Consider the following 13,055-nt stretch of genomic DNA (forward strand, 5'->3'; position numbering starts at 1 on the left):
CTCCCTCAGCCTCTCATCCCCTCACTCACTCCCCATCAGGTGCTCCATCACTTTCTTCCCACTCACTCTCCCCCTCAATTTCTTCCCCGTCACTCCCTCCTCCTCAATTTCCCCCTCACTCCCTACACCTCATTCTCTTCCCCCTCACTCTCACTCCAGGTCGCTCTCGCCCCGTCACACCCTCCCCTTACTTTCTGTCCTCTCACCCTCCACATCATTATCTCTCCTCTCACTATCTCTCTCCCTCACTCGCTCTTCACCTATTCTCCCCTCACACTATCTCCCATCGTGCTCCCCCATTACACACTCTTCCCCCTCTCTCCTCCCTCACTCGCTCTTCACCTACCCTCCCCCTCGCTCTCTCTCTCTCTCATTCAGTGCATTTAAGACAGAGGTAGTCACTTTCTTGATTGGTCAGGGGATCAAATGTTATGGGGGAAAGGCGGGAGAATGGGTTTGGAAACTTATCAGCTGTGATTAAATGGTGGAGTAGACTCGATGAGCAGAATAGCTGAATTCTGCTCCTGTATCTTATGGTCTTTTCAGTTTCACGCTCACTGTTAGCTACAATCTTTGCACTAGTCCCCCGCTCTTTATTAGCTTGTGTACGTATTAGTTTCAGCATTCCAATGATTCACAATTAGCATTTAACTAAATAACCAGTATGTATTTAATTGTAAATAACTACAGCTATACAGATGATAAAATTAGGAATATCCATTACAATTACAGAGCAGCAACATCTGTCATGGTAAAATAAACAGTTTGATAAATAATGGTAATATCTGACATCATGCATCTGTCCTGAGATCTTTGGGGTAATCCAAAATAAATCATACATTCAGAAATTAAATAAAGCTGAGGTGAGTGTGCGGGGACAGAGTGAAATTGTGAATTCTCGCTTTCGATGCTCTCGCTCTGCATCTGCTCAGTGAGATGGAAGGAACAAGGAAAGAGCAAACTGCATTTCCGAGGCTCCGATCCTGTGCAATGCTGCGCCAGTGTTCCTGTGTTGCTTTCATTCTAGGGATGTCGGTTTCAGAGGAAATGTTATCACTGTCGTCCAACTTCAATTTCATTTGGTGATGGGGTGCTGAGAATTCATTAACCGCTGTAATGCATGGGTTTGTGATGTGTTTCTGTGGGTGTATGGCTGCGTGTTGTGTGTATTTAACAGAGATTCTGTGTTTTTCTCTCTAAGTCTCTCTGTGTGTCAGTATGTGGATTTATATGTGAGTGTTCGAGAGGGTGTGTTTTTCTGTTCCTGTGAGCATATGTATAAGTTTGTCAGTGTGTGAATGAGTGCGTGGGTGTCAGTGTGTGCATCTGGAGGGATGTGTGTAGGATGTGCAGATGTGTGTATGTGTATGTCCGTGTGAGACAGTTTCCATGATTGTGTCTCTGTGCGAGTGTCTGTGTGAGATTATGCTTGTGATTGTGTGTTTTTACGTGGGGATGTCAGTGCCTCTGAGAGATTGAGATTATAAAACAGAAACGCATTCCATCTTTGGAACGGAATCACGTTAATCAACCTGTGCATTTGAGATGTGAACAGTTCCAGAAATAATTGAAGCAACATTTACCGTGTGAATGTGTTGTGGGTTAAGGAATGGTCACCCTGCTTCAACACTGAAACTGTCCCAGATAAATATGTGGGAACTTTTGTTGAGGTTGATAATTGGCAGGGTAAACGGGAGGGGGGCGAGAGTGGAATGAGAGCATTTGGATTCCAACTGAGCTGCTCTCTGTCTCACCGAAACCTGTGGAATTGGAAAGCAAGAGCTGCAAAAGGGGAATAGTTTGTTTGGAAATTATTTTCTTTTCGAACACGGACAAAATGTGATTAAAGGTTGTAATTGTGTCTCAAAATGTTTGTATTTCCAATTTTCAAAGAATCAGTCTGTGAGATTGAGAGAATTATCTTGGAAACATTAAAAAAAAACTGATCCACTGTGTAAGATTAAAACTGACAATGTCTGACAGAGGAGTTACAGAGTGCAGCAGAGTTTACCCACTCCCATTCTGAATGGGATTAGTGTCTGATAACTGCACCAAATGTACACATTACAGTCTGAGATCATCCCCAACTACAACCTCCAGACAATATCTCCCATAGGGAATGAGGGAACAGGGTTCATGTACAGTGTCTGGTGATAAAAGGGTTAATTCACCAGCCGGGGTTCCTGCTGCAAACTCCAATCCCTGTCAATATTGTTCAATATTCACGCTGCAGAAACCGGGTCCCAGATGCAGACATGGGACTGACTGAACTTGTCTGAGGCTCACGAAGAACAGCCCCTGCGGTAGCTGGGTGCCACCAGCAGATGGCGGCATTGTGTCACTTTAATCACCAGATAGTGAAAGAGATTTTGAGGAGAGGCTGGTGGAGTCTTTAATTCATTCACAGAGACAGAGAGGAAACTCTGACAAGATTGACCAATCTGCCCTCTGCTGGGTACTGTCAGAATCACACACACACTGTTCTCTCTCTGGAGAATGATCTCTGCTGCTCCATTTTGAAAGGAGGTTGAATACTCTGTTGCTGAGAACACTGACAACACATTGCTGCTTAAACAATGGTTTGCAGCAATCTTTCCTTCAATGTGGAGACTAAAACTACAACAGTTTTCCAGCTGGGAAACCAGGTAAGCAGGGAAATCACTGCCAGGCTGGAGGGGCTGATGGAATAGGGAGGGAGAGGGGCAGGAATGAAGGGTTTGGAAGGAGCTGTCGGAGATCTTCACAATTCAGGATTTCACTGTAACCGGTGGAGCAGCAATGTTTATAGATTGAAATGTCCACACTGTCACTCTCAGTCCCCGTCTGGATTCCCGCAGCGACTCCAGCTGTCTCTCTCCATTTGGACTGAACTGATTACCAAACAGCCTGAAACAGATTAAAGATGAAACAGGAAATAAACAGATTGAACAACAGAGTAAATAACAGGAGACTGGAGTTAATGGGACAAATCTTCTGGTCTCTGGATCGCCAGAGACCAGACACACATCCGAAGATGAGCATCGGGACCCTGTGGATGTCCTGACGCACTGATCTACCTGGGAATTGTCCCAGAGGTATTAACTACTACTGGGGAACTCCCCTGCTGCAGTTAGAGTCAGATACTTGGGACAGATCCACAAAGTTTACCTGGATAGTTACTCAGGTAATGTTAGATAGCTCACCACCTGGGCTAATACCTGAATAGCACGAGCGAGTCCCCCAATCACTTCCACTGATCCCCATACTCCACCTCCCACAATCTGACTAGACCCACTCATAGAGTCACAGAGGTTTACAGCATGGAAACAGGCCCAACTTGTCCATGCCACCCGTTTTTAAAAAAACCCTGAAACTATTCCCAATTACCCGCATTTGGCCCATATCCCTCTGGACCCATAGTGCCCATGTAACTGTCTAAATGCTTTTTGAAAGATAAAATTGTGCCCGCCTCTACTACTGCCTCTGGCAGCTTGTTCCAGACACTCACCACCCTGTGTGTGAAAGAATTGTCCCTCTGGACACTTTTGTATCTCTCCCCTCTCAACTTAAACCTATGCCCTCTAGTTTTAGACTCCCCCACCTTTGGGAAAAGATATCAACCAACTAGCTGATCTAAGCCCCTCATTATTTTATAGACCTGAAAAGGTCACCCCTCAGCCTCCTACGCTCCAAGGAAAAAACTCCCAATCTATTAGCCTCTCCTTGTAACTCAACCCATCAAGTCCCAATAGCATCCTAGTAAATCTTTTCTGCACTCTTTCTAGTTTAATAATATCCTTTCTATAATAGGGTGACCAGAATTGCACACACAGTATTCCAAGTGCACCATTTTGTATCTCTCCCCTCTCATTTCATACATTAACAGTCACAGTCAGAGCATCTAATCAGTGTCCATGGACACATCAACTGCACTGCCCTCATCTACCTTCTTGGTTACCCCTTCAAAAAACTCAATCAGATTTGTGAACATGATTTTCCACTCACAAAGCCACGCTGACAGTCCCGAATCAGTTCTTGCATCTCTAAATGCCTGTAGATCCTGTCCCTCAAAATGCCTTCCAACAATTTACCCACCACAGATGTGAGGCTCACTGGCCTTTAGTTTCGAGGCTTTTCCCTGCAGCCCTTTTTAAACAAAGGCACAACATTTGCCACTCTCCAATCTTCAGGCAGTTCAACCGTGACTATCGATGATTTAAATATCTCGGCTAGGGGACCCGCAATTTCCTCCCTAGCCTCCCACAACGTCCTGGGATACACCTCATCAGGTCTCGGGGATTTATCGACTTTGATGCGCTTTGAAACTTCCAGCACCACGTCCTCTGTAATATGTACACTCCTCAAGACATCAATATTTATTTCCCTAAGTTCCCTAACATCCATGCTTTTCTCAACAGTAAATACTGATGAGAAATATTCATTTAGGATCTCACCCATCTCTTGTGGATCCACACATAGATTGCCTTGTTGATCCTAAAGAGCCCCAACTCTCTCCCTTGTTACTCTTTTGCCCTTTATGTATTTGTAGAAGCTGTTTGGATTCTCCTTTGCCTTATCTGCCAAAACAATCTTGTGTCCCCTTTTTGCCCTCCTGATTTCTCTCTGAACTCTACTCCTACACCCCCTATACTCTTCAAGAGATTCACTTGATCCCAGCTGCCTATGCATGTCATGTGCCTCTTTATTCCTCTTGAGCAGGGCCTCAATATCCCGAGTCATCCAGGGTTCCCGACTTCTGCCAGCCTTGCCCTTCACTCTAAGAGGAATGTGTTTACCCTGAACCCTGGTTAACACACTTTTGAAAGCGTGCCACTTACCAGACGTCCCTTTTCCTTCCCACAGACACCCCCAGTTAGCTTTTGAAAGTTCCTGCCTGATACCATCAAAATTGCCCTTGCCCCAATTTAGAATATTAACTTTTGGGACAGACCTATCATTCTCCATAGCTATCTTAAAACTAATAGAATTATGGTCACTGGTCCCAAAGTGATCCCTCACTCACACTTCTGTCACCTGCCCTTCCTTATTTCCCAAGAGGAGGTCAAGTTTTGCCCCCTCTCTAGTCGGGCCATCCACATATTGAATGAGAAATTCCTCCTGAAGACACTCAACTAATTTCTCTCCATCCAACCCTCTAATACTATGGCTGTCCCAGTCAATGTTGGGAAAATTAAAATCTCCGACTATTACAACCCTATTTTTCTTGGAGCTATCTGCAAACTCCTTACAAATTTGCTCCTCAATTTCCCGCTGACTATTTGGGGGCCTATAGTACAATCCTATCAAAGTGATTTCCCCCTTCTTATTTCTCAGTTCTACCCATATAGACTCAGTGGCCGAACCCTTGGATATTTCCCTTCTCAGTACGGCCGTGATGCTTTCCCTCATCAAAAGTGCAACTCTCTCTCCTCTGTTACCTCCTGTTCTATCTTTCCTATAGCATCTGTACCCTGGAACATTGAGCTGCCAGTCCTGTCCCTCCCTTAGCCATGTTTCAGTAATTGCTATAATATCCCAGTCCCACGTACCCATCAATGCACTGAGTTCATCTGCCTTACCCATCAGGCCTCTTGCATTGAAATAAATGCAGTTTAATCTGGACTTCCCTTGCTGTCTGCTTTGCTTCTGTCTGATGTGTCTGGTACTAGGATTACTGACACTGCCTTTACTAATTTACGTGCTCTCTTTAACTTCCGTGCTGTCCTCAAACTTCTCTTCTGTCTCCCTCCTGCTTTGGATCCCACCCCTCTGCCAAACTAGTTTAAACGCTCCCGAGCTGCTCGAGCAAATCTCCTCGCCAGGATGTTAGTCCCCCTCCAGTTCAAATGTAACCCATCCCTCTTGAACAGATCAGCCCTTCCCCAGAAAAGATCCCAATGATCCAAAAATCTAAATCCCTGCCCCCTGCACCAGCTCTCAAGCCAGTCATTCATCTGCCTAATCCTCCTATTCCTACTCTCACTAGCACGTGGTACCGATAGTAGTCCTGAAATTACTACCTTCGAGGTCCTACACGTTAGCCTTCTGCCTAACTCTCTATATTCACATTTCAGGATCTCATCCCTTTTCCTATTTATGTCGCTTGCTCTTTGCCCGACCCTGTCCCACAGCAGAACCAGCTGTGGTGTCACAGGCCTGGCTACTGCTGGTATCTCCCCCTGACAGGCTATCACTCCCGTAAATCATCTCTACCTCCGCTCCAGCACTTGAACAACTCTGACTAAACCTCCCAACTTGGCCTCATCCGTCCCACCCTCCCCTGACCTGACATAGAAACATGGAAGATAGGAGCAGGAGGAGGCCATTTGGCCCTTTAAGCCTACTCCACCATCCATCACAATCATGGCTGATCGTCCAACTCAAAAGCCGAATCCTGCTTTCTCCCCATAATCTCTGATCCTGTTCGCCCCAAGTGCTATATGCAGCCGCCTCTTGAATACATTCTTGACTATATCTCTGACTTAAACTGATTACTCAAGAACCAACCCCAACCCACTACTCTCCAAAGCTATAAACCAATCCCAACCCCCGACCACGCAACCAAATCTAACTAGACACCCAACAACATTACCAACTCCCAGCCACCATCCAAACTGCTGATTAACCCTCCAATCCAACACAATACAACTCGACCACCCTCCCGACACCCAGAACTAATCCTTGAACCTCTCCTCAGCTCCCTGACGAACCATTCATCCAGCAACACACCAACGCATTCACTCCCACAATCAACTAACACTTATGGAGCTCCCCAGGGTCACTGTGCTGTAAATAGGGTGTGCTCGCTCTACCGTGACTCCACTCTGCTCTGATGGAGCTCCCCGGGGTCACTGTGCTGTAAATAAGGTGTGCTCGCTCTACCGTGAGTCCACTCTGCTCTGATGGAGATCGCCGGGGTCACTGTGCTGTAAATAGGGTTTGTGCTCTCTCTTCCCTGACTCTGCTCTGATGGAGCTCCCTGGGGTCGCAGTGCTGAAGATTCTGGGAGAAATATGCAGCAGTTTCAGGTTGGGAGGATTTTCACACATAGCGCCAATCTGCTTACCACTGCCGCTGCTTGGAAGATTCAGGCCCATTTATATTTTAAATCCATTTATATTTTAATTGTTACACTAAAAATGAACAAAAACACTCACGAGATCCACTCCAGACTCCTGCAGGTCAGTATGAGGCGGCGGAGAGCAGGGACAGATTGATCTGTGAAGGAGTTTGATTCCAGGTTCAGAATCCTCAGTGTCTGGTTTGTACTGAGAGCGGAGGCGAGATCCTCAGCACAAGAATCTGTGAGAGTGTTCTTATGCAGACTGGAGACCAGAGAGAGAAATAACAGGAATCAGGCTCAATCCCCAGTGTTTTAAATAATACTGTTAATAACAATAATAATGTATTGTATGAGACATTCCAAAAACACAACTTGCATTTCTGTAGAATGAGGAAATACTCAATGCTGAAAATGAAATATAAATAAACTGGAAATGCTCAGCAGGTTAGCTAAGTATTTGTGAAGAGAGAAACAGAGGTAAAGTTTGAGATTCCATTGGAACTGGGAACGGGCAGTGAATTGACAGGTTTGAAGTGACAGCGGTGGGTGGCTGGGGAAGAAACAAAGAAAGGACAAACTGGAATTACAGGAGTGATTAAATGATAAAAATGATGATGGGACAGGACCATAAATCACAGGATCCCCATGTCCTTACTCGGAGTGGCTCAGGAGGGACATGGGATGGTCAGTGGTTTGGGAATGCAGTTTGTGGTGAGGTTGAAGATAATGGCTGTGATTTTACCAGAAGCTCTGAAGTCCCAGCATGGGGATTGGAAATGGGTGGTGTGTCCGTGTGGGCAGGATAGGCAGAGTTATGAAGGTGATATTGTCAGAGGCGGACAATTAACGGCTGGCAGGCAGGGGGAGCTGCCCACTGAGGCAGCCTGGGCAGGGGGCAGTCCCGGTTCAGGCAATGCTGGCACCATCTCCAAAGGCAGCCAACAGGACGTTCAAACACTGCAGCTCTGGAGGGAGCAGCGAGGGAGCTCTGCTTATTGAATGAGGGGCTGAAATGTCAGAAAGCAGAACAAGGCTTGCCCCCCGACCCCTTCCCCTCCCTGGAGGGGCTCCACCCGGCTGCTCAGGCTCAGAGGGAGGTCCTGTTCCCTCAGGATGGGAGGAGATTATCCCATCGGTACAAGCCAGTCTGGATGGAGATTGCTGGGAGGTGAGCAGGTTTCAGACCCGTGGTTACAGAGTGGAAAAGGATCAATGTCCTGATGTGTTCTGTCACGGTGAGTGCAGCACAGCCTGATATGTGAATAAGGATGAGGGGGAAATTGTGGAAAGAACATCTCCACCCAGACACTGGCAATGCAAAGGACTTGCAGAATCTCACTGGCCGTGCTGTCTGGAGACAATACACATCTCTGTAACCTGTGCTTAATGCTGCCTTCTCTCACATTATCTGTCTCTTGAAGACCTGGTTGGCTGTAGGGATTCGCATTCTAATCAGTATTCTGTAACTTGATTTTGTGTCTCTGTGTCCTGTTTGAGAGCAGATTTCCACTCCATCTGACGAAGGAGCAGCGCTCCGAAAGCTAATGGTATTTGCTACCAAATAAACCTGTTGGACTTTAACCTGGTGTTAAAACTCTTACAATGCAAAGGCAGCAGCATTGACTGTCAGAGACATGTCCGTTAGGCTGGCACCAGCATAGGCTCGAGCAGGGCTGACCAACATATTCACTGGGCAAACACATGGCAATGTTTTTCTCACTCAAGGGGCCGGTGAGTAAATTTCAGAATGATACAGTTTGGCACAGCAGAAATTTCAATGAAAAACTGAACTGAGAAATGAAAAGAAAAACTTGCTGAGCACAATAATGAGTAATAATTAAAGATGATTATTAGTGTTTAATCCTCATCAATCACAAATTGTTTCTCTCCCACATTTGCTGCAGATTGGCTCAAAAACCTATCAGCAGCAAACATGGGAAAGAAACGGGATGTGATTGGAGGAGCAGCTCCATGCAGATTCTTCCATTCAAACTGAACTGTGTGACTGAGATTCTGGAAACTCGCTCCGGGGTCCGCATTGAGGGGCTTCGAGGGTCACATTCGCCCCTTGGTCCACACGTTGGACAACCCTGGGATACTGCATGTGTTTGATGAGTAACAATTTATGTGTTTGGAAAGAGAGCAAATATCATCAGGGAATGAGTGAAGAAGAGTGGAGACATCCAGGTTTTGCCATCCTTACGCCAATGGAAGATGAAGTGCTGGATCAGGAAGGCCTGGGGGCAGAGTGGGTAATTACTGCTGGTGAGATGGGTTGAGTGGGTGGCCTAATGAATGGGCACAGGAGAGCGTCTGGTGAGGACAAAGCATAGAGCTTGTTTATCCTTCACTGGTCACAGAGAGCAGTCTGAAGGACGTATTGGGATAAGAACAAAATACCTCGGAGCAGCAGAAGGTCATTCAGCCCCTCGAGCATACTCCATCACAGCTGATCTAATTATAGTCAACTCTTTTCCCCGTAACCCTTGATTCGCTTCTCAATCCAAAATCATTCTTAACTCAGCCTTGAATATATTCAATGACTCTGCCGCCACTGGTCTCCAGGGAAGAGAATTCCACTGACCAGCCACCATCTAAAAAAATAAATTTCTCCTCATCTCAGTCTTAAGGGACTGACAATTACATTTTAAAATCTGTCCCCTTGTTCTGGTCTCTCTTACAAGAAGAAACAGCAACCACCCTGTCTCATCCCCTCAATGCGATCATCTTTTAATCTTCTGAACTTTCATAGATATTGCTCCAATCTGCTCAAATTTCCCTCGTAAAATAAACCTCTCCATCCCAGGAATCAGCCGAGTGAACTTTCTCTGAACTGGTTCCAATACAATTCTATCCTTTTTTAAGTAAAGAGCTCAATACTGTACACATTACTCCAGTTGTGGAGCCTCCCTGAGCCTCTCCACATCCCCTTGAAACATCTTTGCATCCTCCTCACAATTCAGATTTTCACCTAGTTTTCCATTATTCGCAAATTTGGAAATATTATATTTGATCCCCACATCCATATCATTGATATAGATTCTGAATAGCTGAAACCTAAACACTGATCCCTGCCGTACTCCACTAGTTAGAGGCTGTCAACCCAAAAATAACCCATTTATTCCAACTCCTTGTTTCTGTCCACTAACCCGTTCTCAATCCATGCTGGTATATTCCTCCCAATCTCATGTGCTCCAATTTTCTTTCATAACCTCTTGTTTGTGAATCATGCAACTATAGAATCCCTAGTGTAGGAATCGTCATTCGGCCCATCGAGACACTCTGACAGAGTAACTTACCAAGGTCCGCTCCCCATAACCTCACAAATTTACTCGGGCTAATCCACCTAAGCTACACATGTTGGGACACTAAGGGCCATTTTACCATGGCCACTCCATCTACCATGCATATCTTTGGGAGTGTGGGAGGAAACCGGAGCACCCAGAGGAAACACACGCAGACACGGGGAGAATGTAGAAACTCCACACAGTCACCCAAAGCTGGAATTGAACCCGGGCCCCTGGCTGGGATGCAACAATGTTAACCACTGTGTCACCGTGCCAGCCTTTCATGAATCCATGTTAGCCCTGTCTAATCCTGCCATTAATTTCTAAGTGTTCTGTTATCTCTTCCTTCATTACAGATTACTATAGGATTTCCATACCATTAATGTCAGACTAATAGATCTGCAGTTGCCCGGTTTCCCGTAACCCACATATTTACGCCGCTAATCCACCTAAACTACACATCTTGGACACTAACGGGCAATTTAGCATGGCCAATCCACCTAACCTACACAGTTTTTTTGGACTATGGGAGGAAACAGGCGCAGCCGAAGGAAACCCACACAGACACTGGGAGAACGTGAAAACTCCACAGTCGCCCAAACCTGGAATGAATCCGGGAATCTGACGCTGTGAGGCAGCAGTGCCAACCCCGGTGCCACATCTTCGCTTAATCTAATACACTCCTTGAATTAGCAACGGCTGGAACACTTCTGCTGCTCTTCTCCAAATAAAAGGAATCTATTTTTGTTGGAAACGCCACACATTTGCACATCACCATGTCTAAAACAGCTTGTTGTGTGATTGGCACTGGAACGTGCTTCTCCAAGAAATTGCTTGAATACATTCTGTGAACGAATCTTCTATTCAACTTTTGACAATCTGAGCGATTTATACAGTAAATGGAAGAAGCCACAGGAGCATTGACCTACAGAGGGATCTGTGTGTACAAGTCTACAGGTCCCTGAAAGTAGCAACACAGGTGGATGAGGTGGTCAAGAAGGCAGACAGCATGCTTGTCTTCATCGACCGGGGCATCGAGTATAAAAGTTGTCAAGTTATGTTACAGCTGTATGAAACTTCAGTTGGCCACATTTGAATATTGCTTGCAGTTCCGTTCGCGACACTCCCAGAATGATGTGGATGCTTTGGAGAGGGTGCAAGGAAGGTTTACCAGAATGTTGCCTGGTCAAGGACGTTAGGTTATGAGGAGATGTTGTATAAACACAGATTCTTTCACTACAAAAAGGGAGGCTGAGGGGTGACCGGATGAAGGTGTCCACAATTATGAGAAGCATCAATATGGTGGATAGTCAGAGACTTTTCTCCAGGGTGGAATGGTCAACTACAAGAGGGCACAGGTTGAAGGTGAGAGGAGCAAAGTTTCGAGGGTGGTGTGTGGGGTAAGTTTTCACCCAGAGGGTGGTGGGTGCCTGGAAGGCACTGCCAATGGAGGTGGCAGAAGCAGGCACGTTTCCAATGTCCAAGGTGCATCTTGGTAGACACATGAACAAGAGACAACCAGAGGAATAGAAACCGCAAATTGGCAGTAGGTTCTGGGTCTGAACAAGCGTTAGGAGGCGCCACAGGCTTGGTGAGCTGAAGGGCCTGTTACTGTGCTGTGCGGTTCTTTGTTCTTCTTTGTATATGTAAATTAAAGTCACCCGTGGTTATTGCAATATGTTTTTACAAGGCCCCATTATTTTTCCTGTGTATTGTGTTGGAGATTGTGACTGTTGTTCGGAGCCGATAAATGATTCCCAAACTTTGTTAAATCTTATCTCTGTCCAAACTGATTCTGCATCTTGAACTAAGTTCACTTCTCGCTGCTGTACTGACATCTGTTACTAACAGTGAGACTCCACCGCCATGTCTTGTCCTCCATTTACTGTCATCCACTCACTCTCCCCCTTTTCACACTTCAATGGATGCTGTGTCCCGGGAGAGCTGTGCACATCTGAGGAGGAGGAGAGAACCTCAGAGGGTGAAACATAACATTATTCCCCCATTCCCTCAACACAAGGGTTTGTGGGACTGACATCCCATTGCTCAGAGATGAGAGAGAGAAGCAACAGGAGTCAGAGGAAAAGCAGTTTTCCTTACTCATAACTGACGCCAATAGTAATGGGCAGTGTTTTTTATACAAATACCAGTGGTGAAATTATATTGTTGAATATTCAGTTATTATAAACACAATCTCACACAGTCTGCTACTTACCACAGTTCCTGTATTTTACATTCCGAATTCCTCAGAGCCACAGACAGCAGTTTCACTCCTGAATCTCCCAGTTTATTGAAACCCAGATTCAGATCTATCAGTGAGCGGTTTGTACTGAGAGCAGAGGCCAGGTCCTCGGCACAAGAATCTGAGAGATCATTATCATGGAGACTGGAGATCAGAGAGAAAAATAACATGAATCAGGGCAAAAATCCATAGTGTTTTTAAGAAAAAGATCATTAACAATAATAATGTACAGCGCGGGACATTCAAGAAACACAACTTCAGTTGATACAGAAGGCAAAATTATATTGATGCTGTAAATCTGAAATATGAATAAAATATGTGGAAAATCTCAGCAGGACAGGCAGCATCTGTGAAGAGAGAAACATATTTAGTTTCAGTTCAATTAGCTAAAATTAAAACTTATGAGTAGCAGTGAATTAAATTGTTTTAAGTGACGGGAGCTGGGGATGGGCGAGTGACAAGGAAAGAACAAAATGGAAGTGCC

General features: G+C 45.5%; 1 protein-coding gene across 1 annotated transcript in view; it reads right to left on the reverse strand.

Annotated features, from left to right (window-relative positions):
- Positions 1-652: 652 nt before the first annotated feature.
- Positions 653-13,055, reverse strand: part of LOC144486906 (NACHT, LRR and PYD domains-containing protein 3-like) — a 50,352-nt gene continuing 37,949 nt past the window's right edge. Inside the window, exons 9-11 of the mRNA XM_078204935.1 lie at positions 12,545-12,715; positions 7,137-7,304; positions 653-2,886 (exon numbers count right to left, since the gene is read on the reverse strand). Coding sequence (XP_078061061.1) covers positions 2,748-2,886; positions 7,137-7,304; positions 12,545-12,715 — 478 coding nt within the window. The 3' untranslated portion in view covers positions 653-2,747. The remainder of the gene's footprint in view (positions 2,887-7,136; positions 7,305-12,544; positions 12,716-13,055) is intronic.

The sequence above is a fragment of the Mustelus asterias genome, unplaced genomic scaffold, assembly GCF_964213995.1.
Source record: "Mustelus asterias unplaced genomic scaffold, sMusAst1.hap1.1 HAP1_SCAFFOLD_514, whole genome shotgun sequence".
Lineage (NCBI taxonomy): Eukaryota > Metazoa > Chordata > Chondrichthyes > Carcharhiniformes > Triakidae > Mustelus > Mustelus asterias.